At 35.4% G+C, this 25981-nt stretch overlaps 2 protein-coding genes across 3 annotated transcripts; both read right to left on the bottom strand.

The window, feature by feature from the left end:
• Nucleotides 1–3895: 3895 nt before the first annotated feature.
• LOC110905925 lies at nt 3896–4542 on the bottom strand. Its single transcript, XM_022151335.2, has one exon. It carries the CDS (start codon nt 4499–4501, stop codon nt 4040–4042), a length of 462 nt encoding a protein of 153 aa, XP_022007027.1. The 5' UTR covers nt 4502–4542; the 3' UTR covers nt 3896–4039.
• Nucleotides 4543–19503: 14961 nt separating this feature from the next.
• LOC110903840 (wall-associated receptor kinase-like 14) lies at nt 19504–24249 on the bottom strand. Of its 2 annotated transcripts, none has more exons than XM_022149632.2 (4): nt 23193–24249; nt 21564–21638; nt 19812–21484; nt 19504–19683 (listed from the first exon to the last, which is right to left on the bottom strand). In XM_022149632.2, exons 1-3 carry the CDS (start codon nt 23926–23928, stop codon nt 20346–20348), a joined length of 1950 nt encoding a protein of 649 aa, XP_022005324.1. In that variant the 5' UTR covers nt 23929–24249; the 3' UTR covers nt 19504–19683; nt 19812–20345. The 2 variants fall into 2 exon arrangements, with proteins under 2 accessions (XP_022005324.1, XP_022005325.1); XM_022149633.2 differs by having other exon boundaries at nt 19504–19678.
• Nucleotides 24250–25981: the final 1732 nt, after the last annotated feature.

Raw genomic sequence — 25981 nt, 5'->3', positions numbered from 1 at the left:
TTAATTAATATTGTTCACATGAACCTAACATTCTAATATATTTTAGTGTTTCTCCAAAGTTTTTATTAAGACGTTTTCTATTATGATACTTTGAAAATCTTTTAATTTTTATGTTAAATTTTGTTATTTCTTGTAAACAATGAGTAAATCATTTCAATGATAAATAAACATGTTAATGTTCTTATTATAAATATTTAACAATCAAGAATAAATTTAATAATTCTTAGTAGCATAGGTTAAACACTTAAACAACTTAAACTTAAACATAAAAATATATGGGTTTGACATACTATTATAACTTATCGGTTCGATTCGGTTATTTTCAGTTATTGAAAATGATTATCGGAAAACCGAACCGATATTTTCGGTTATTAAAAACCCGAAAACCGAACTGTTGGTTTTTGTTTCAGGTCAGTTTTTTCGGTCTGAATTTTTCGGTTATTTCGGTTACAGTTCAATTATTTCGGTTTTTTGCTCATTTATAGATGGTATGGTGGTGGTCGGATCTGATGGTAGCGGTGTGGTGGTGGCTGGATCTGTTGGTGGCAGGTGCGGTGGTGGCCGGATCTGTTGGTGGTAGGTGTGGTAGTGATGACTTAGGGTTTGGGATGCTCAAATGAAGAAGATGAAGATGGATTTTAATGTTGAGTGTTTTATAAATGGGAGGGTGAATTGACATAAATGCACTCATGTGAGGGACACATGACCAATTTTTAACCAAGTAAATGGATGGGGTTAGTGAGGGAGCCAAAAGGGTTAGAAAATATGACGTTGAGGGCTCAGATATCAAAAAATTTGTTTTTGGGCTGATAGGATTAAAAAGATACTACCACATAGGCTAAAATCGTAATTTACTCTAAAAGTAAATTTTGTGATTTTGTCTTTTTTAACATATTAGGGTGAGACGAGTCATCCCACATAAGAGGTGTACAAAGTCGGTTTGGTTTGATTACGGAGACAGAGATAATCAAGTTTCAACTTTGAAGATTGCATAATCATTATTAGAACTGACGACCAGTTTGATTAGTTATCAATTGTAATTTTCTTCCTTGTAAAATAGGTAAATTAAAATAGGTATGGAATTCCATACTTGGCACATATACAAGCGATGGAGATGCTCTTAAGTAAGAGAAAGGGAATTATCAGAGAAGGTGGTGTGGCGATGCCGCGGTGATGTGGAAATGAGAGAAGGTGTGGGAAGTGTCGGATGAGGGTGAGCAAAAACCGAACAGTTAACTGAAAATCGATTAGTTACATTTAAGTGAATTTGCATAACTGAATATTTGATTATGGTTACAGTTAATGTGTCTTCGTTAACCAACTTTAACTGAAATCAACCTCGATTCAAATCAAACCTTGTATGTTTGTGATTTTCCAACTTTTGATGTATATGTCCAACTTTATACCTCTATTTCTAGCTTCGAATTGAACCTTGTATATTTTTTATTTTCGAGCTTACTTTCTTGCTTAAACATTAAGTTCAAATTCATGTGATTTGTTCATAAATTCAAGGACATTAGAATCAAAATAGTTTAGTTTTTGTGATTTTAATCATTAAACTACTTAAATGTTACATGAAGTAGTTGCTTTTTGGGTTTCTGCAATATCATTCGCGTGGTGTGTTGTATCCCAAACATATTTACCTATTTTACAAGGACAAATTATAATCGCTTTGAAATATATCATATTATTGTATAAAATAATATACCCAACATTTTACATTAACTCTACCAATAAAAAGTGAGAAAACATTCACATGACTTTGAAACAAAGGTACGTATTATTTTTTTCCGCTGAAATAAACGCGTTATATTATTAGCTTTGAAATAAAGTTACGTATTATATTATTGACTCTAAAATGAATGCGTTATATTATTAGCTTTGAAATAAAGCTACGTACTATATTATTGACTCTGAAATAAATGCGTTATACTATTAGCTTTGAAATAAAGCTATGTATTATATTATTGACTCTGAAATGAATGCGCTATATTATTAGCTTTGAAATAAAGCTACGTATTATATTATTGACTCTGAAATGAACGTTTGTTTATATAGAAGTTAAGTCGGTAATGTTTTGACCCTTAAATAAGAACTACCTCACCATACAAAAAGATACCACTGAAAGACATTAGAACTTGGCCTTGGTCTTAATTAGGTCCTCTGATATGGAACTCAAGTACTTAACATTAGAACATCAAACCAGATCATTAAATTAAATTATTATTACTATATGATAATATTACAAGTGAATGAACAGTAAATTACTATATATTATAATAACATATTAATACATTACTATATATTAATAATGATATTAATAATGATTAGCAAATGGTATCGATTACCGATATCGGTATTAAATTTACCAAATCAGGTGTACGTTCGCTACATGTTCAACACCTGGATTCACCGGTTTTTACCCTCAATTACCATAATAACATATTAATACATTACTATATATTAATAATGATATTAATAATGATTACCAAATGATATCGAGTACCGATATCGGTATCAAATTTACCAAATCAGGTGTATGTTCGCTACCTGTTCGACACCTGGATTCACCGGTTTTACCCTCAATTATCGGTGCCGTACCAGTACCGACCGTTACCAAACCGTACCGCACCAGGTATATTTGACACAGGTACCCACTTTTGGGCCTATATATTAAAAATAGAATTAAATCAATAGTAACATCACTAAGTGATGAGCAAATGGTATCGGGTACCGGTACCGGTATCAAATTTAGCAAACCGGCTGTTTTTCGGTACCTGTTCGACACCGGTATTCACCGGTTTTTACCCTCAATTACCGGTGCCATACCAGTACTGAACGTTACCAAACCGTACCCTAACAGGTATATTTGATACCGGTACCCACTTTTGGGCCTATATATTAAAAATATAATTAAATCAATAGTAACATCACTAAGTGATGAGCAAATGGTATCAGGTACCGGTACCGGTATCAAATTTAGCAAACCGGTTGTATTTTTGGTACCGGTTCGGCACCGGTATTCACCGGTTTTTACCCTCAAATACCGGTGTTGTACCAGTATCGACCGGTACCAAACCGTACCGTACCAGGTATACTCAGTATCGGTACCCACTTTGGGGATTTCGGTAACGGTTTTTTCCGTATCGGTTTATCTAATAATAGTTCGGTACCGGTTTATCTAATAATAGATAAACTGAATGAACAGTAAATTTGTTTTAAAGGTTTTTTATATATGTTATTTAGTGGTTTTTTACATGTGTTATATGGTTCTTTTATATATCTTATGTAATTTGCGTTTGGTTTTTAATTCACGTGTCAGTATTTTTTAATCATATCAAGATTTTTTTTTCTCTATGGGTTGCTGTAACGAGTGTAGGTGACGTAAAAAAACAAACCGATACCGATCAAATTTCCGCCGTGTTGGTATATTTTTGGTCATATCATGATTTTTTTTCTCTATTGGTTGCTATAACAAGTATCAGTACCGTAATTAAACGAACTGATACCTACCCACCGCGCAACGCGCGGATTTAATAACACTAGTTCATATACATTTTTAGATGTCAAACGAACCAAGATGCATACACCTCTTATCGGTGAATGTCATTATGATGGTCATGATTTTTTTTTCTTTTTAAATTGCTAGAAGTCTCACTTGTTTGTCGTGTAGTTCATTATAAATTAATAACCATACTTAAATTAACATTTTATTATTTTCGTCCTTAAACCTAACCCTAATAATGTGTTCACTATTTGAGATATATAATAATAATAATAATAATAATAATAATAATAATAATAATAATAATAATAATAATAATAATAATAATAATAATAATAATAATAATAATAATAATAATAATAATTTAATGGAAAAGATGTAAAATAGAAATGCATGAACATGGATATCTCTAATTAAAAACTCTGAACTCATTTCATGGGTAAAAATTGGAAAATCCCCCAAAATAAAAAGCTATTTTCAACCTAATACACTATTTACAAACGTATTAACATCTTTAAATCGGTTATCACAACTCTATTCAGGTATGGCACTCAACATTGCCGTAAAGTTACGTCTCCTACCACCACTCCTCCCTCTAGATCCGACACTCCCCACATCCGAAACCCGACCCGAACTCTTTGCATTACTCGAACAAGCCGGTGTAAAATACAAACATTTATCACCACCACTTTTCGCCAATGCTGAGCTGGCCTTCACGGCCAATGCCGCCATCTCCTCCGGCTTGAGCCGCCGCCTCAACCGGCTCACCGGCAGCGCAAAATACAGCTGCCCAAGCTGAAGCACCTCTTCTTCATTCACAGCGGAAACGACGTCGTCAAACTCCATCTCATCAGAATTACAAATAAAAGTAGAAGGATGTTTTTGTAAAACATATGAAACCTTAACCGGGTACGAGAATTCTTGTAGGCTACCGTCGGGTAAAATAAGTTTGGCTGTAGCAACGGCTGTTGAATCACATGAACTGCAAATTCCCATTTTTTCTTTTTAGAGAGAGAGAATGAGAGAGATGATGAATAGGGTGTTGGGAAAGAATCAGGAGTTGTGTGTGTATTTATACAAAGGATGGCAAGCCACGTAGGAAATGGCAAAAGTGTAATTAAAAGGGCTTTGTGTGTATAAACATTAACTGCATAGGGTGGGTCCCGGACCAGCTGGGTAGTTGTGGATGACAGGCTGTATGCATCAATATACAGTAAAAGTGTAGTTTTACGTTGAGTTTGTAATTTTTGGGACCAGTGAGAGGAAATGTGTGCTGACGTATGCAGATAAGCAGCTGCGTTTATAACATTTATTAGAACTTGAATCTTTTTTTTTTTTCAAATCGTTTTTTTTAGGATAATATTATATTATATTACAACATATGTCAACTAAATTTTTATAAAAGGTGTCACACGAAACGTATTGATTGTTTGACTTTGTAAATGTCTAAATATAGGGTGTGTTGTTTGAATGATAATAAAGACAAAATAATAGGTGGGGTGAAGGTATTTTCGTAATTTGTGGGAAGTTGAAGGGTGATATAGTGATGTACTACGTGGCGAGCGAATTAAAGCCACAGAGCCACGGTGCCAGAGCGAAAAAGAGCACGTGGAAGAAGAAGAATATGGCACCGCTACAGCCCACTGATATCTTTGCGAAATTTACAATTTATGTGTATTTATATTTTATGCTGTCCAATGGCAATTACCAATTTACATTTATGCCCATGTTCAATTTACATTTTTGCCCATGTTCAGTAACTTTTTTCAGCAACTTTTGGCAAGGATCCAAGCTAGGGAAAAGACAAATTCCAAGTAATGAGAAAAAAGGAGAACAAAAAAAAAAAGGGAAAAGACAAATTCCAAGTAATGAGAAAAAAAGGAGAAAAAAAAAAAAAAAAAAAATACGTAACGATACACAAAATTGAAAAAAAAAAAAAACAAATATTAATTGGGGAAATGATTCGTGTAGTTTAGTGGGTTGGAGTAGGAACCGGTTCCAAGTCGGGTCTAGAATCAGGTATTTTGTACACTAAGTTGTAGTAATAGATTTCATGTCCGCACAATTCGAAGGGATTGAAATTTTACCCTATCTACACACTTCACCTCAAACGCCAGTCGCAAGACTATACTCAAATGAGATCGTTAATGTCCAATCCTTTATGGGACAACACTACTTTGGTAGAGATTTTATTCTTTTTCATTTGAGTATAGTTTTGCTATACTTTTTAATTGATTTTTTTATAAATTGTATAATTTAATATATTCGTAATTATAAACTTTGGTTGTGTCATTATTAGGGCTGTAAACGAACCGTACGAACACGAACTTCGTTCATTAAAGAATGAAAATGTTCATAAACGATTCATAAACGCTCAATGAAAGAGATTTCTTGTCCGTGTTCATTAAATGAACATGTTCATGAACACTTACTGAACGTGAACGAATGTAGACGAACACAAACAAATGTTCATGAACATAAATTAATACAAACGAACGTTATTCATTTTAAAAATCGGTGTTTTTCATTAGAAAGATTACGAATAATCCACCAAATATAATTAAATACTTGTTATAACTATGTGAATATAATTAACATAATTATCATAAAAATAATTAACACAAAAATTAAGAAGTTTGTCAAACTTTAACACAAATTGAAATTGAAATGGTTAAACGATGAATGTTGGTGAAGCCGTATAGTATAACTATGGTTTTAAATTTAAAAAAAATAAACCAATAAATAAAAATATAACATAAAAACATTTAAATGGATGAACACAAATGAACATAAACAAGGGAACATAAATGAACACATTACCGAACGTTTACGAACATAAATAAACGAACGCAACCTCTGTTCATGTTCGATTGTTTAACTTATAGAACGAAATTTGTTGTTCATGTTTGTTAATTTGTTAAACGAACAAACATGAACGAACTTCTCATCGAACAGTTCACGAACTGTTCGTTGAACGTTCGAATCGTTTACAACCATAGTCATTATCAATATGTTGCGTGTTATATATGGTTGTGCAATTATTTAATAGTGTACTTAAGTTATGTGTAATTATGAAATATTTGTATAAGTGATCATGGCACAGGCGGATTTAACCGTCGTCCAAGGAGAGGTGTCGCATTATGGTGTCTTCATATACTTTGTACGTCAAAATGACTTTGTAAGCTAACTCACCATATATATATATATATATATATATGTTACAAAACTCGTGTATTTCACAAGTTGAACACGTACATATTAAATAGTTAGCGATAATTTAGAAAATTATAAAACAATATTTTGAGATGTGATATAATTGAAATTAATTTATTATGCTTTATTAATATTGTTTTTTAATTAACTTTTAAAAAATTTTAAAATTAAGAAATTATATGATTACTTACCTGAAACAAGATAAGCGTAAAAAAATGTCGGGCTCTTATAATTGTGACGTGTGACGCAAACATGTACCTATTTATTAGGGTGCGCGGGGCGTCGCGTGATGGCCAAAATCCACGCGTCATAACATGTTATATACCGTCGTCACCGTCATTCTTTCATGCGTGGACTTGGTGACGCATGGTCGTTATCACGCATTGAATTTCGAATTTGATGACCGTTGATGACCGTTTGAGAGGAATATGATCGTTGGAGGATTTTTTTTATATATATAAAAAACCTTCTGTGATTGTGATGCTATATACATACACACAAAACTCAAAGTTTCAACCTACAAAAATACCGAAAAATACAATCATTCAAACATAAAATAATACAATCTTTTAAACTACAAAAAAAAAAAAAATCAATCTTTCAACCCAAAATGGAAGGTTCAAGCGTTCGGGTTCGAATAAAAAACGCGTACGGCCAAAAGTTCGAGCTAATCTTGGCGAGCCGGCGAGATTTCGATTGCAAGATGAACCCGACCCAATCCCACCATTTCAAACCCAACCGTTTCCCAACCAACCATTTCAAACCCAACAATTTCAAACCCAACCGTTTCAAAACCAAGCGTATCAAAACCAACCTTTTATTCCACCATTTCAACCTTAACAATTTCAAACACAACCGTTTCAAACCCACCATTTCAACTTTGATCCACTAGAAGATAACAATCTCATTCACCAATTCGCCCGTGCATACCGCGAACCACAATAACAACTTGAGGACGATGACGATAGTGAACCGGATCAAGAAGAATAAGAAGATTTTTTAGGTTTTTTTAATTTGGAATGTTTAGTTTTTTTAGTTTGTAATTTAGAATTTATTTAATGTAATTTTTATTTAAATGAAATTGTTATTGTTAATTTATAATTAAAAAAAACATCACTAGTGATGGGCACCCCTAGTAAAATCCATCGCTAATGATGGAATCAAGTTCAATGACATTGTGAACAATGATTAGGTGTTGTGAGTGATAGAAAACCATCACTAGTGTGAGTGCCCCTACCATCAGTGTGTTACACAAAGAAAAAAAAACACCAGGCTGTGCAACCAATTACTTATTTAGAAGGTGTTCGGGATTACGTTTTGAAGTGATTATTTGATTATTGCGTTTGTCAAACATAAATAATCTAAAAATATTTTTGGATGAAAAAGTGATTATCTGCCTCCAAAACGCAATTTTGGAGAAGCATGTACCTACATGCTTTTTCAAAACGCAAAATCTATTTTGAAAACGCATAATCTATTTTGAAAAAGCAACACCAAACACCCCTTTATAGATTATGTTGGTTTTGGTTTCCCTTTTTTCCTTATTTTTTCTATAAAAAAAAGTTAGTTTAAACTATTGAAGCACAAAGCATGCTACAAGGAAACTTCCCTAAACATACTATAATTCATTCAACCATCCACATAAGCTTCATCAACGTTGAAATAATATAAAATATATACAGAAATCATGTGCAAAGCAAAGCTGTATTAGGCTCCACTAGCTAAGAGTCGTCTTCATTTTGTGTAAAAACCAATTTTTATTTCTCTACAAAATTCATAAACCTTGAGATCCACACTCACAGATTCCATTCGGAAACAATTTCTCCCAAAACCTACTGGATTTCAAAATATTAATCACTTGCCACGTTAAACAGTTCACCAAACAACCGGCAACAAAACAAGAAAACTGTACCAGCAATGCCTATGGCTAGATTTTAGAAATACCATTGTTCCTATGCATGCAAGTGTTGGTCATATATAAATGTTTTTTTTACAACATGCTTATCTGTGTTGTCTGAAAATCTTCAACAAGATCCATCCCCGTGAACCATGGATCCATACTTCATTTAAGGAGGTGACCCATGCAGACATGCGGTATCATGATCTGGCTGTAGGGCTGGTCAAACTTATACATCAAATGATAATCCACACGTATGCTTCATTATTAAACAATGTTAATAATGAATATGCTACAGGAAAGTTTGGTTGTTCTTCCTCTGTGATGTTGGTTGTTGATTTTAAAACGGAAACCGATTTTAATTGTCTATATAATATATCTATGGTTTTTTTTAATCTTCCCACTTGCAACAACTTATGATGAGAATATGCATTAATAGAAATTTATTCAAGGCAACATTCAACTAGTGAAGAACTTACATGGGAAAATTGCCAATTATATAGGACATTCATCTTTAAAGATTTAAAATTATTGGTTGGTTGATCCAACAAATGTTGATTCTTTTAGTGCTTTTTCGAAAGAATATTCAAAGATGTTTTAAACAACACACATTAATTTGGCATACATGTTAGATTAATGAATTGGATGAAGATGAACACACTTTGTTCTACATGTCTACAATTATTTTCCTTACAAGTTATATCAATGTGAGCTCGGGTAGTTATGATATATGAATGTAATGATCATCCTAAAGCGATTATAGAGTTGTCACTATTCATGCAAACCGTGATCAAACTGTTGGAAATTTCGTGTAACTATTGGAAAATAATTTTAGTCAATTTGTCAAACAAACTGAACGCAGCGGAAAACATGTACACGAGGTTCGGTTCTAAACCGATTCCACCAGTGATCTCGTTACAATCAAAATAGGTTATAATAAAATTAAAGAATCGTGACTACCAAGTAAGACACCTTGGTTCAACGAACGATCTCGCTAGATGATCGTTGACCACGAAATCATATTTGTTCGTTTGAAACGATTTCAAACGAAACCTTTAAACTAAAGAAAAATAAAGTTCAAAAACTTTACTTACCTTTTGCGTAAATAAAGAAACAAGAAGGTTTGTAAATAATAGCCAATAAACTATTGCTCCTCTTCTTTTTCCTTTTGTGATGCCCAATAAACTCCTTTATCGACGGGTACTCTCCTGAAAGTATGAAGTTCCGTATATCTATTTGTTCCTTCAGTTTCTTTTTTGACTTTTGAAAGCATACCAAAAAAAAACTTTTTTTTAAGATGGAACGAAACCTATATATATATCAAAGAGATTTTATATAGATTCTTTTAAAGATATATCTAATATATCTTAATTCAAACCAAGATTAAGAGTTGTAATCTAATCACAACTTCTTCATAATTATCTCATAATTATAACAATTATCTCTCTTTTTAATTATCTAGATAATTAACAATATATATATATATATACGATTTATTATAATTAATAAATTAATTATAATTTGTCTTGTTAAATCCGGCTCTAGTAATTATTCTAAATAATTACACGTTTCTTTGTTTACGCTTATTATTTCGTGATCAGGTGATTAACGATTAAAACACCGTTAAATGTTCGTTGCCCAAAGTGTAACTCTTTGGGTCGTACCTTGACGGCAACGTTGAATCTTAATCGACAATTGAACATTATATCCAACAATCTCCCACTTGGTCGATTGGCCGATTAAGTTTCAATGTAGACAATAGTGGGTGCCTAGCTGCATCATATTGCCCCCGACAAGGTATGACAAATTTATGTCAACTAATTCTTTGCACTAATCAAACCTTTGGTTATGCAAATACTATAGCCCGGGTTATCGACTCATTTATCCCTCTGTATTGAACACTTGTTGAACATGAGACATGGATCCAATTCATTCTCATATATTATTCAACCATTTCTAATTTCGTTCTTGATTTGAAGTGGTTTATCAAACTATTACTAGTTCGAGCGTGGCCACGCGTTTAACACCAGTTCAAATCAACGAAAGGCGCCAGAGTGTTCTTCTTCTAAGTATAGAAGTACAGATCCCTTTGGCTACAAACAACTCCCACTAAACTTCAGATCATTCCCAAAACTATCCTTATTACTGCCAGTTACGTACAGCGTTAGATAGAATCAAAGAGCAACCATTCATTTAAGTTAGTTCTAGTATGTACCGCAGGTCTAAGGATACAATGATCGTACCTATTCAAAATGTCTTATGACTAAGATCCATGAAGATCATTTTGAAACGAGTTACGCCCAATATAATTCAACTAATCATATCAGTGAATATGGTTCTCAACACTTTGAGTATCCATGATATGGATCAACCATCTAATTCACAATAGTCTTTTACCAGATTGGTTCTCACGAATCTGATAGACTACGGACATTTTAGAATACAATATTCATAGATACTTAACGTACTAATATTTGAACACAAATATAATAGTTTAAAAGACATTCAACCATTAAATTCAAATAAACATAAAATACTGTTTACAGTTCAAAATGCACCAAATTACTAGATTACCAAATCAGACCCGATGTCTAGCATATCTAAGACCTATACTATCAGCATGCTTCTCGTGTCTCACTTGAGGTATAGGCTTAGTAAACGGGTCCGCTAGATTCTGATCAGTATCAATTTTCTCTACTACGATGTCTCCTTTTTCCAAAACTTCCCGTATGTAGTGGAATTTTCTGAGAATATGTTTCGTGCTGTGATGCGACCTTGGTTCCTTTGCCTGAGCAATTGCACTTGTATTGTCGCAAAATATCTCGATAGGCTTCTGTATGCTTGGTATAACTTCGAGATCAACAATGAACTTTTTCATCCAAACAGCCTCCTTAGCAGCTTCTGAAGCCGCTATATATTCTGATTCAGTGGTCGACTGGGCCACCACGCTTTGCTTAGAACTCTTCCAAGTTATAGCACCACCATTTAAAGTAAAAACATAGCCTGTCTGAGATCGTGAATCGTCACGATCCGTTTGGAAGCTTGCGTCAGTGTAACATTTTACTTTCAGCTCTTCTTCCAAACCGCCAAATATCAGAAACATATCCTTAGTTCTTTTTAAGTACTTTAGGATATTTTTCACAGCAATCCAGTGACTTTTACCAGGATTCTGTTGATATCTGCTAGTCAAGCTCAGAGCAAACGATACGTCCGGTCTAGTACATAACATGGCATACATGATGGAACCGATAGCAGAGGCATATGGAACCTTTTTCATATCCTCTTTATCTTTGTCCAATTTGGGACACTGATGACTATTCAGTACGGTTCCACTTGCCATTGGCAAGAGACCCTTCTTGGAATCTTGCATTGAAAAACGTCGAATGACCTTATCAATATATGTACTTTGACTAAGTCCAAGTAGCCGCTTAGATCTATCTCTATAAATCTTTATTCCTAGAATATAAGCAGCTTCTCCAAGATCCTTCATTGAGAAACATTTACCAAGCCAGGATTTAACATCCTGTAGCATTGGGATATCGTTTCCAATGAGAAGTATGTCATCTACATACAGGATCAGAAAAGTAATAGAACTCCCACTTGTCTTCTTGTAAACACATGGCTCATCTTCGTTTTTGATAAAACCAAATTGTTTGATTTTCTGATCAAAACGAAGATTCCAGCTTCGAGATGCTTGTTTCAATCCATAAATGGATTTATTCAACTTGCAAACTTTCTTTGGATTCTTAGGATCTACAAAACCTTTAGGCTGCTCCATATAGACATCTTCTGTAAGGTGTCCATTTAGGAACGCAGTTTTGACATCCATTTGCCATATCTCATAGTCATAATACGCGGCTATGGCAAGTAGAATCCTAATAGACTTAAGCATGGCTACTGGCGAGAAGGTTTCCTCATAATCAACTCCTTGAGTCTGAGTAAATCCTTTAGCAACCAACCGAGCCTTATAGGTTTGCACATTTCCATCCATGTCTGTTTTCAACTTGAAAACCCATTTACTTCCTACAGTCCGACATTCGGGAGGAAGTTCAACCAAATCCCAGACTTGGTTGTCATACATGGATTGCATCTCGACGCCCATGGCTTCGAGCCATTTTTCAGATTCGTTACCTGAAATCGCAGCTTTGTAGGTTGAGGGCTCTTCTTGATCTATTATCAAGACGTACCTATCATGTGAATACCGATTAGGTTCATGACGATCCCTCGTACTTCTGCGGACGCCTAGTGTTACATCAGATTCCTGAATCCTCTCAGGTTCAGGTTCAACAATATTTTGTTGAGAGGCAGATTCGACTATTGGTTGATTAATTTGTGGTTCTCGAATTTCCTCAAGATCTACAAGATTATCTCCAATTCCTCGCGCCATAAGCTCATCCTCTAGGAATGTTCCTCGACGCTTAGTGAAAACTCTATTTTCAGCAGGATTATAGAAATAATAACCAACCGGATATGCATATCCAATGAAAACAACCTTTTCACCGCGAGGATCAAGTTTGTCCGAAGACTCACTGGTAACATAAGCGTTACATCCCCATATGCGAAGGTAAGAGACTTTAGGTGGTTTACCATGCCACATCTCATATGGTGTCTTTTCTACCTTTTTAGTAGGAGCAATATTCACAAGACGTGTAGCAGTTTCAAGAGCATAACTCCAAAAGGAGTGTGGTAAGTTTGTACGACACATCATTGATCGAACCATATCTAATAAGGTTCGATTTCTCCTCTCAGACACACCATTGAGTTGTGGTGTTCCGGATGGAGTTAGTTGGGATATAATCCCACACTTCTTGAGATGTTCATCAAACTCTTGATTAATGTATTCACCACCTCGATCGGATCGAAGTGCCTTAATCGTTTTCCCTAGTTGATTCTGTACTTCATTTTGGAATTCTTTGAACTTTTCAAAGGTTTCATGTTTAAACTTCATAAGATAAACATATCCATATCTACTATAATCATCAGTAAATGTGACGAAGTATCTTTCCCCGTTCCTTGACATAGTCCTGAATGGACCACATACATCAGTATGTATGAGTCCTAACAGGTCTTTGGCCCTTTCACTAGTTCCGGTAAAAGGGGCCTTAGTCATCTTGCCACTTAGACAACATTCGCATAAATCATAAGTCTCCTGACCCGTGGATTCTAGAATCCCTGCGGTCTGGAGCTTCCTCATGCGATTAATGTTAATATGGCCAAGACGACAATGCCAACGATATGTTTGATTAAAACTAGTTTTAACACGTTTAGAGGAAAGAGAGCATACAATATTATTTGATCTATTGTTAGAAGTATCTATTTCATAGACACCATTGTGAGGCTTAGCCTCAAAATAGAACACACCATTTAAAAATGCAGAAATGCTACCATTAACAATATCAAAAGCATAATTAAAACCTTGTTCTCTTAAAGCAGAAACAGAAATAATATTCTTAGTCAAACTAGGAACATAAAAAACATTGTCTAAAGTAATAAACAATCCAGAAGGTAATTCAAGAATAAATTCTCCAACTGCCTTCACAGCAACATTCTGCCCGTTCCCAACGTGCAGCTCTAAGTCACCCTGCTTCAGCTTTCTAATCCTTTTTAGTCCCTGCAAATCATTACAAATGTGAAAACCACATCCAGTGTCAAACACCCAAGATTTGCTCGAAAAGGAAAATAGATCAATAACATGTATACCTGAGGATTCTCCTATTTGCAGCTTCTTAAGCTTCAACTCAGCCAGGTACTTGGGACAATTCCTCTTCCAATGCCCGATCTCATCACAGTGAAAACACTTGGCATCTTTATGAGGCTTTGCCTTTGGAGTGGCAACCTTTTTGCCTTTGCCCTTGTCTTGCTTACTCGCCTTGCCTTTTCCCTTGGATTGCTTCTTCTTGGTAATTCTTCCTTCCCTGATCGCCAGCACTGGATTGCCCTTAGTTGGGATGTTTGTCTCAGCAGTTTTTAGCATCTGATGCAACTCTGGGATCGTTCTTTCCCACCCATTCATGTTATAGTTCATTACGAACTGATGATATGAATTGGGTAGCGAGTTAAGGATCACATCCGTAGCTAACTCATTACTAAGGGGTGCGTTCAGACGCTCCAGTTGATCAACGAAAGACTTCATTTTCAGTACATGAGCACTGACCGAAGTACCTTCCTGCATGCGACATGTAATGAGAGATCTCATCACCTCAAAACGCTCATGACGAGCTTGCTGCTGAAACATGTTTTTCAGCTGCTCACTCATCTCATATGCTCCCAAGTTTTCCAGATTCTTCTGAAGTTCTGGAATCGTCATAGCAAGCATAAGACATGTCACATCTTGGGAATCATCAACATGTTTTTCCCATGTCCTACGGGCTGCACCCGTATTAGCAGCAGGTGCTTCGGGAATTGGTCCTTCAAGGACATAAGCCTTTTTCTCCGCCCTGAGAACAATTTTCAGGTTGCGGTACCAATCCATGAAGTTAGAATTATCAAGTTTAGCATTTTCAAGGATGGACTTAAGCGAGAATTTGGTGTTATCAGAATTGTTTGTAGACATCTGTAGAATTTAGAAGAAAATTTTATTAGTAATTTTCATGCATTAACCTAATTCAATTTTGACCCAAGATATACAAAATTTTAGGAATTAGGATGAGATCCCATCTCCCCATAACTCAGTGAATGGACTTAGCACTCTTCACTGGCATAGATTGAAGGGTAGGTGACGATCACCAATTGTGTCAACTACACAATTCTCGGTTTGGGGTCGCATGACGAGTGTTGTCAAGCATTGGTACGTTAACCCCAACTACGCCCACTTTCACAACCGTAGAAGACGAATGCAGGGTAAACACTAACATTCGCTCTCGTGTCGCAAAAGTGATATTTGTCCTCAAATCAGAATTGTAGCCCGGCCCATGTAAGCATGGAAATCGCGGAACTACCCCTAACCAAAACCGTAGGCCTGGATGCAGGGTAAACACTAGCACCAGGGGTTCGGATAGATCAGTTCGGGTGTTCTTAATTTAGGGTGGCGTAGAATATCGATTTTAATTTGGGTTATATTTTAAAATTACCAGTTCGGGTCGTTTTAAAATACTTGTACGGCCTATGGCATGAACATAGGCTATACAATTCCTTTGTAAAAATCAATTTTACGTTTTAATTTGTGACGACTTGAAACACCTTTCAATCACTCGACCGATTAATTTTAAATACCCTATTTAATCTAAGTTGGTCGTGTCGCAAATTTATTTTAATTAATAACTTTTATTAATTACGGTTTTCAAATTAACTTTTAATTTTGTAAAACCAATTTTGATTTTTGTATTTTAAAATAAACTGTTTATTTTAATTACCTATCCAATACTTAATAAACCTTTTATTAAAATTGTCGTTTTAATGATCGTGTATTAGTTATTAATTTTATGGCGTAATAAACATCTCATGGTAAAACGCAAAATAAATAAATATGCAATTCCGGGTTCAGAATATGTTCGGTTCGTTCGAGCCTAAGAACGTGAACCGAGCCCATTAAGTGTAGCACAAACCCTTTTGTGCTCCCACTTAATCTTAGATCCAATCCAAAAAAAAAAATTTTAATATAAAGAAAAATTAAATTTCCTTTAGATATTGTAACGAAAAGACTTAACAAAATTTTAACTTTATTTTTAAAATAAAGTGTTTAGTTACATTTTTTTTTAATATTTTAGTTTGGTATATATTAAAAATAATTATTTTAATATATTCGTTTTTCTTTAAACTAATTTAACGCGTGTAGCTCCAAAAACTAATTTAGTACACGTGTTATGAAAAACGATTCTAGACCCGGATTTGCATACTACGATCATTAAGCTAAACGAAATAGGTTAAGGCCAAATATTTTGTCAAAGAGTACTTTGACAAGTGTTCATGTTTGGCCTTAATAAAACTTGCCTATAACTATTATACGTGACAGGTTCCTATGCCAAATCTACTCGATTTTAAGCATGCAATTCTATAACTATTTTTAGATCTATAAACACTATAATAAAATTAGCCTACTTTGATTTGTAAGGTGGCTCTGATACCACTGTTGGAAATTTCGTGTAACTATTGGAAAATAATTTTAGTCAGTTTGTCAAACAAACTGAACGCAGCGGAAAACATGTACACGAGGTTCGGTTCTAAACCGATTCCACCAGTGATCTCGTTACAATCAAAATAGGTTATAATAAAATTAAAGAATCGTGACTACCAAGTAAGACACCTTGGTTCAACGAACGATCTCGCTAGATGATCGTTGACCACGAAATCATATTTGTTCGTTTGAAACGATTTCAAACGAAACCTTTAAACTAAAGAAAAATAAAGTTCAAAAACTTTACTTACCTTTTGCGTAAATAAAGAAACAAGAAGGTTTGTAAATAATAGCCAATAAACTATTGCTCCTCTTCTTTTTCCTTTTGTGATGCCCAATAAACTCCTTTATCGACGGGTACTCTCCTGAAAGTATGAAGTTCCGTATATCTATTTGTTCCTTCAGTTTCTTTTTTGACTTTTGAAAGCATACCAAAAAAAAACTTTTTTTTAAGATGGAACGAAACCTATATATATATCAAAGAGATTTTATATAGATTCTTTTAAAGATATATCTAATATATCTTAATTCAAACCAAGATTAAGAGTTGTAATCTAATCACAACTTCTTCATAATTATCTCATAATTATAACAATTATCTCTCTTTTTAATTATCTAGATAATTAACAATATATATATATATATACGATTTATTATAATTAATAAATTAATTATAATTTGTCTTGTTAAATCCGGCTCTAGTAATTATTCTAAATAATTACACGTTTCTTTGTTTACGCTTATTATTTCGTGATCAGGTGATTAACGATTAAAACACCGTTAAATGTTCGTTGCCCAAAGTGTAACTCTTTGGGTCGTACCTTGACGGCAACGTTGAATCTTAATCGACAATTGAACATTATATCCAACACAAACAACACTACATGTATCTGTTTGGTTGAAGTAAATGATCGAATGTCCGTCAATATTGCGGTTGTTAAAAGTGTTTTATTTATGCAGGCCATGAAGTAAAATTTGGTCATGAATAAGTTGAAGTTTCCATATTGTTCTGTTGCCATTTCTCATGAAGATGGAGGGTGTCTTGGTGAGCTGATGGATGAGACATTGTTGCAGGAAGTGGTGGTGGGCATATAAGAAAAGAAAAGAAAAGGGAGCTTGCTTTGTTATGGCCGGAAACAACAATTTAATGTTTCTAGTGATTACAAAGGTGGATATGTGGATTCAGGTGTCTCGGTCGAGCCTATAAATATATGCCCCTTACCATCGTAATTTAGATATTACAACTCAAATGCAATTAATAACATGATGTTATTTTTATTACTTGTATTTTTCATTCGTATGCTACAGTAAATAAAGAATTAACCTATCATATTTTTATATTTCTTTTTCACTTTGAACAGTTTAGATACAAAAGAAAAGCGTAGTTTGTCTGGACGATCATTCATCTCTATATATAACTGGGAATTTTTAAAACTTTTATGCCCCTGGAAAATAGTTGCCCTTTCGAACGACCACATTACCCCTCCTTACGGTCTCCCCTGCTAGTGAAGTGAACATGTTCGATAATTACTGTCAAACAATAACCTGGAGTGAGAGGGATATGACTGGAAAAGGAAAATAAAATATTGTTCTGGGCTTTATTGGATTATTCCTGGTTTTAAGCAAGCACTTGCGAGTTAGGCCTCTTGACTTTGGGCTAAAGTTATATGCGGTCCACATAGTAGCCTAGTAGGGCTTATTTATAGTAAAATAAATACTCTCCACTCTATTGAGTATTTGATATTTCAATCAAGTATTTGGGCCTTGTAGTTTAAATAAACTAGTAGGGGTTTATCTAGAGTTAGAAGAAAATATAAGAAATAATCTGGACTCTGCGTCACTTTTGGATTGTTTAATATTTTAATCAAGTATTTGGGCCTCTAAATTAGAGGTGCACTTAACCAGGTTTTTGAATACCAGGGTTCGGGTATCACCGGGTATTGATTTTCCGGGTGTTGGCAATACCCAAGTCGGGTTCGGGTTTGAGTTCGAGTATTGACTAGAAAAACCATACCTGGGGTACCGGGTCCGGGTAGGGTTCGGGTTTTCAATACCGAGGTATTTATATACCCTATTTGCGGGTATAAAAGAACCCGGTTTCTGGGTCGGGTATTAGAAAACCCTATGCCGGTATGCAAAAAACCCGATGTCGATGCTGTTTTTTTATTTCGTATTTTTTGTATTTTTATGCTTCCAACTCCATTTTTTGGCTTATAAACTTTAACATTAATAACATAAAACTTCCAATATATTAGAAACTTAAAAATATTACAAGATTACATATCATAAAGTGCATACATAATTTTTTTACAATACTTTCGAAAAGTAACTGCATTGTCATAACCGGTGGACCCGCTTTGGCCCTTTGGGTCAAGGAAAGAAGAACCTCTATAAGATGACACTAGAAATTCCCTAAAAGTTCTCGGGTTTACCCGATGCTACAAGTTCTTTGATCGTAACCAGAAATGACACACGCTCACCACCAGGAAGCGAAGTCACTGCAGCGTAATCGATCCCGTCTTTTTCATCGAACTTGATGGTGCCATCTTGAGATACTTCAAACTGGCCCTCGATTTCGTCAAGAGTGTAGGTCAAACGGGTCATCAGTTTGTTTTTCTGGAACTCTAGTGCAGAGTTCTAGCTTATTGCTATGTTTTGTTCAGATGTGCTGATTGCTATGTTTCACATCACGAGCGAAATTATAATAGCTTATCCCACTTAAATCTTATTAAAACGCGTCTTGTATCAAGCTTAAATTACGTTTAAAACGTCATAAGCGAAACAATATTAGCATATATTACACATCTCCGGTTACATATTCATACCGAAAGTTTTATTTGATTAAATGTTATTTTACATTTCACAAAACAAAAATGATAAACCAACGACACGAAACACGTCCTCTTCCAACGTTACAATTCCTTTTTATCCACTTTTCATAACCATCAATCTATCCTGCCAATATACAAGTATAAAACTTATGTTATGATCATCAAAAGTTCAAAACTTAAAATTTAGAAACCATTCACGAACGACACTTGACCAGTGGTGTTCTTTACTTCTTTTAAAAGAACGATGATTACCTGCAGTAGATGTAGCAGTAGCTGCCACAACAGATGCAGTAGCCAAAGCCGTCTCAGATGAAGAAACTACAACCCCAGGCCACGACCGACACATACAATGCTTACCCTTTTCTATACCCCCATACACCAACTTCACATGCTCGCCACAACCTCCCCACCCGAACTTCCCGCAGCTCTAGCACACCACCCTGTAACACATTGTACTTGTTTCTATATTCCGCACGCGATTATTCTTTATTTATAGCTCACCAAAACTTCGTTATCATCGGTAAATCGCAACATGTGTGGGAACCTGTTGTTGAAAATGACTATTTTCCTCGGGCATTGTTGTTGTACTTGTATATATAAGTCTGCTGTTTATATAAATATTCTTCGGTTTAACCAATAAAAACGCCAGATACTTGGAAGCCAAAATTGATTACCTAGTTACACAAATAATTGAACGAAACCAACAAGAGATCATATGCATAATATTAATATTTACACGATGCTTCATGTGAACTCATGCTATAAACGAGAAACGTAATTCAGGGTTCACTGGACGACGTTGCTTAACAAACTACTGGTTGACGGTGAGCTCTGCTCACTTGCCCACCCCTCCTGCACCGTCACAGGCGAATTATCTTTATCTTTGGTTATATAACTGTCGGTTGAGGCCCACCCACTGAGTCTAATCTGTTCCAACTCATCGGCAACTTCGGTCATTGAAGGTCTCACTTCCCCGTGAAACGCTAAGCACCGAAACGCCAGCTCAGCTACTTTGTGGATCGAGGAAGTTGTCCACGCGTCCCTGTTTGGTTCCAAAAACGGATCTATTATTTCTTCCACACGACCTTTCCCAATCTTGTCAACCGCAAGAGCCGCCAAGTTGACTTCACTATTACGCCTTGACAAGTCAACCACTTTTAAAGCCGTGATTATCTCTACGAGAACAACGCCGAAGCTATAAACATCACTTTTATCAGAAAGGTGGTAGTTTTGATGGTATTGTGGGTCCACATAGCCAGGTGTCCCTTGAGGTGCAGTCGAGATGTGCGACTCATCAAGCATCCCGAGCCTAGATAGACCAAAATCCGCAACTTTTGAACTATAACTATAATCCAAAAGTATGTTGCTGGATTTTATGTCTCTATGATAAATAGGCGGGTTCATAGCGGAATGAAGATAAGCAATTGCTTGTGCGGTTTCAGTTGCAATGGTTAGCCGCATTATCCATGAAAGACCGTTTCCTCTTTCTCTTTGTAGATGCTGAGATAGGGTACCGTTTGGCATGAATTCGTACACGAGGATTTGTTCACCTTCTTCGATACAAAATCCTAAAAGGCGTACGAGATTCGGGTGGCTTACAGACGACAGAAGCTTGATTTCATTCATTATTTGATTAATTCCATGTGTTTCTTTATGTCTAATCTTTTTAATGGCAACCCATTCATGATTACTGAGTTTTCCAGCGTAAACCGTTGCGTAAGCTCCTACACCCAACATTTGTTTCTCAGAGAAACCGTCTGTAGCCCGTGAGATTTCTTTGTAGGGGTAGAATGGTACATTTAAGCTCCCTGTAGCCTCTGAAAGCAGCCGTTTTGCACTCTTGTGTTTTCTTAAATTTATTCGGTTTCGGATGCAGGAACAGATAAGCACGATTGTAGACACTAAAGAAGCTCCAACAATAATCCCTAAGAAATATACAGAAAAAAATATTGGTGTTTAACTACATAAAATGGCCAAAAAGTGACCAGAATTTGAATTTCTTACCTCCAATTAGAACGGCTACTCTTGTCGTTCCACCACATTCACCAGACATGTATTTCGAAGCATTGCACTTTGACACTGTTGCAAATCAATGCAGATAAATTACTTTTGAATCAATTACCTCAATTGTTCAGTTTTTTTAATTTCATGCATCAAGTAAACGAGACTGATTGACTGAATATCATGTTGGTTTGACGAGTTTCAGGTTGGCGGTTTGAGTTGTACAATACTACAATCCGAACACGACATTCGTGTAAAAATATCAACCCAAATCCACACACTTAAAATCATGTAACCTGAACACAACCCGTTTAACTCATTTATCTAAGCGTGTCCAACAGGTTGACGGGTAGTAATCAAGTTGTAAATATGTTAAGTTGGTGGGTTGTAAAAAATGGGTTAAACGGGTCAAAACAGGTTAGCGGGTCTACCCGTGTAATTAAACAGGTCAACCCGAACACAGCTTGTTTATTAAACGGGCTAGATATGACAACCCAAAAACCTGATTAATTTTGTGTCGAAATTGCCGCCCCTTATATCACATTGTAGGGCTGTAGGCCCTTGCTCAAATCAAGAAAACCTAAAAATATTATAAGATTTGAAGAGTCAATAGTGGTGGATGATCTTCATCCAGAACTGATTCATTGTATGTTTGACTAAATACAACATTCAAAATACAGATCTTTCAAGAAAGCATCTTTCTCTATGATCTTATCTATATTTTTCAACATACAATACAATTATTGCATCTAAAGTCAAATTCAAGAAATTTTCAAAATCAATCACAGGCAGCTTACCCTTTTTCACTGCACAACGACCTTAATAACCGAATATTCAAATATAAAATTCCAAAGCAATTTTATTCAACATCCCTAAAACCTACGGAGACGAAAAGTCATCCCGAAAATGAAATGATAACCCACTTTGATTATAAAGATTCAAAGTTAATGGCTTTTGGTTGAACCTTGATATGGACTTATTCCTTTTAGCGTTCTATTCCCTAACATGTTTTTAATAGTGAACGTGCGTAATCATCAGTCCATTACCCGTAAAAAGATCCCACCAACACCCTGCTAACCAATGAATCAGGTAAAGACAGAAAACAAGTAGAACCTAGATTCGAACCTAAAACCTCTACCCGAAAGTAAAGACTCATCATCTAGTACTCTATAATTTCTTTAGTGTGTGTTATTGTGGTGGGGGAGTGGAGGGGTATTCAATAAATACAAGTATGTGGATGATATTGCATGATCCTTAAAGAAGATAGATATTTAATAAAAACTATCTATCTAGATCCACATATTTGGGCATTGCCAAGTCAAAGCAATTAGATCAATCACCACAACCAAAAAATAAATAATCTAACTTCCTTATAGTCTACTCCATAATCAATCCCTATGATTCAAAAATGGCAACTCATCTTCTTATTTTCTCTCTTTAACTAAATATAAACTCTTTTTTTTTTAACGGTGACTTTCTTTTTGAGTGAACCAGTGTCACACCGCCTAAACGGCGGCCCTAGCCAAGATCTGTCCAGAGTACATTGTCTTAACCGTAACTCAAATATCACAACTAAGTATTCTTAATTAATCAACTGCAAATAAAATAAAATTAAATCACTAATACACTTACCTCTCCTGCACCCATCACCATGAACAAATCCATCTCCATCATATCCATCAAAACAATGGCATCGATACCCGATCCTTTTATTATCAATCGACGACACATTCGCACAAACCGCCTTTCGATGACAACTGCAGTTCCCTTGGATCCACCATCCCAATTCAACCGACTCAAACCCCATCGACACCGATGACCTCTGTCTAACGTTCGGGTCCAAATCGACAACAATAGACGAGTACAGACCCCTACATCCCGCCTTCTCCAATCGAGTCAAATTCATAAACTCCACTCCATTGTTAATGTTATAATCGTCTGAGTAACAACTTAAGCTTCTGTTAGCTGGGTTACTGCATATTGGTGAGTTGAAGTGACCCTGGATTAAACCCGTTGAGACCACACATTCGTTCAATGTGTGGCTACAGTTATCCAACAGCAACCCATTACGTCTAGTGAGAGCGTAGTTTTTGGTAGTGAATACATTAATATTATTAACCGGGCGGCTGCAGTTTGGTGAAAAGTTGAGCAGTATATGATCTCTAGTTAAATTAACAACCCGGTGTCCTTTGATATGAACTTCACCGGTGTTTGAACAATTAAGACGAATTTTACAATCGTCCGAGAATCCAAACGGGTAACGAACAACACTTCCTTTACAAACCCGGTTGCAATTTGCTCCGGCAACTGCGGATGAGGCTGTAATTACCAGAATGAAATAGAAAACAAGAAGATGAAGAAGACACATGTTTGGAAACGGAAGTGAAACTGAACTTTGGAAAAATTGACTGAGTGGATCATTTAATAGGAGAGAGTAAATGTGTGCAGTTGAGATATTTCTGGTTTTTCAATAAATGATTTCGGGGACGCATGATGTTTAATAGGAGATGCCATCGACGAGGTGCACTGGTTTTCCGGGTGGATTAGAAGATGTTTGGAAGGGGGATTCCGGTGATCATTCTCCGGCGGATGGGTTTTGTGAAATAGGAGGGTATGGTAGTGGTGGAAGTGCAATATCACAGAGAAACCGTGACCGTTACATGACCGACCGACAATGAAGATCTTTTTGATGATCATTTATATCGTTGAAAGTAGATATTAAATTAATAGCAATGTTTTTAGAACCGGATGCCGTAACAACGTAAGTATTATAAAAGCTAGTAATAACCCATTGCGTTGCAGCGGTGGTTGTAAAATCGTGTCAAGTAGTATCAATGCTATACCATAGTAATAAGCCACTGTGTTGCAGCGGTTGTTGTAAAATCGTGTCAAGTAGTATCAATGCTATACCATTGTCAGCGGCCACCAACACCGGAAAAGCTCGTAAAAACAAATTAAATAAAAACGAAAAAATAACGTCGAGCGAAAAGTAGACGTAAAATCTTTGAATCACGAACGCTCGTTGCAGAGAAATTAAACCGAAACGTAAAACATAGAAAAAATAAGTAAGTCAATCCAAGACCCGCGCGTTGGTCGAACTTGTTAAACGGAGAAAAATAGATGTGATGCGACATGCCAGCAAACGGGAAAAATATACGAAAAAAATGTTGAACCCCATACGAAAAAAGATAATAAGTATGTTAGACCAAAATTGAAAATAAAAAAGAGTTGGGATTAAATTGCAAAAGATGAGAAACTTTGAGTTAAAAGTAAAAAAACAAAGGATCTAAATTGCAAAATTGAAGTTATTTATTAATCTTAGATAAATATAAGGATAAAAATAAATAATATCTATATATTAGTTATTAATATTAATTTAAAAGAAATTTATTAAATAATTATAAATAAAATTTATGAGGTTGAAAGAGAAAATGTCATTTGTGATTATTTGGAGTCTTTTATTATAAGTTAAATTAATATGGTTAAATCTAAAATAAAATATAAAAAACCGGTCCAACCCTTCCATAAACAGGTCTGACCGGCCGGTTTCCCGGTCCAACCGTCGGGTCGCCGGTTTAACTCCGGTTCAATGTATTTCCGGCCCGATACCATGACCCGGACCGGTTCAACCTCCAGTTTCCGGTCCAACCGACAGGTCCGGGTCTGAAAACAATGATTAAGAGCATTCACAATCAATTTATTTTCCATATCCATATAATTACATTAAAAATCACTACTTTTTCTCACTGCTTTTTAATTAGATAATACTTTTTATACTTTTATTATTACATTTTCTCTCTCTTCCACTCACATAAAAATATTAAAACATTTAGAAGATATGAACAGTATTCTCGTATATTTACAGATGAACAGTAACATTTTTTCTCTCCTACACTTAGGGGGTAAGGGCGCCCCGTGATCGGGCCCCATAACGCGTGAAAAAAAAATTGCCGCCGCTAGATTTTATAACGCGGCAATCTTACAATGGGTGAACTTTTTGACGCGTTATACTTTCAAAAATTCGACAATTTGTGTTTGACCGTTGTGTTAATAAAAAAACCCTTAAACAATCTATATATATTTCACACTTTTATACCCTTTCACCACTCCAAAACACAAACATATATCACACATTCTACATATTTCACAAATGGATTTTCCTACGGCTTTGACGTTTCTGATGGACAACGATAGCGATAGCCAAGCGTCTTCCGACAACGAGACGCTTGAATTTTTCGAGACGGTGTATAACGAACTTGAAGCAAATTCAAGCAGCCCAAAGAAGAAAATGGTGGATCGTGATCGTATACATGCCAACGAAGTGTTAGTGAACGATTATTTTTTGGAGAATGACGTGAGCGTGTCGTCCCGATCAGTCAAAAACCCAATTAAACCTAGGTAGCTAGGGTAAGTCAGGTATC

The sequence above is a fragment of the Helianthus annuus genome, chromosome 14, assembly GCF_002127325.2.
Source record: "Helianthus annuus cultivar XRQ/B chromosome 14, HanXRQr2.0-SUNRISE, whole genome shotgun sequence".
NCBI lineage: Eukaryota > Viridiplantae > Streptophyta > Magnoliopsida > Asterales > Asteraceae > Helianthus > Helianthus annuus.
This window is presented reverse-complemented; position numbering and strand designations above follow the sequence as displayed.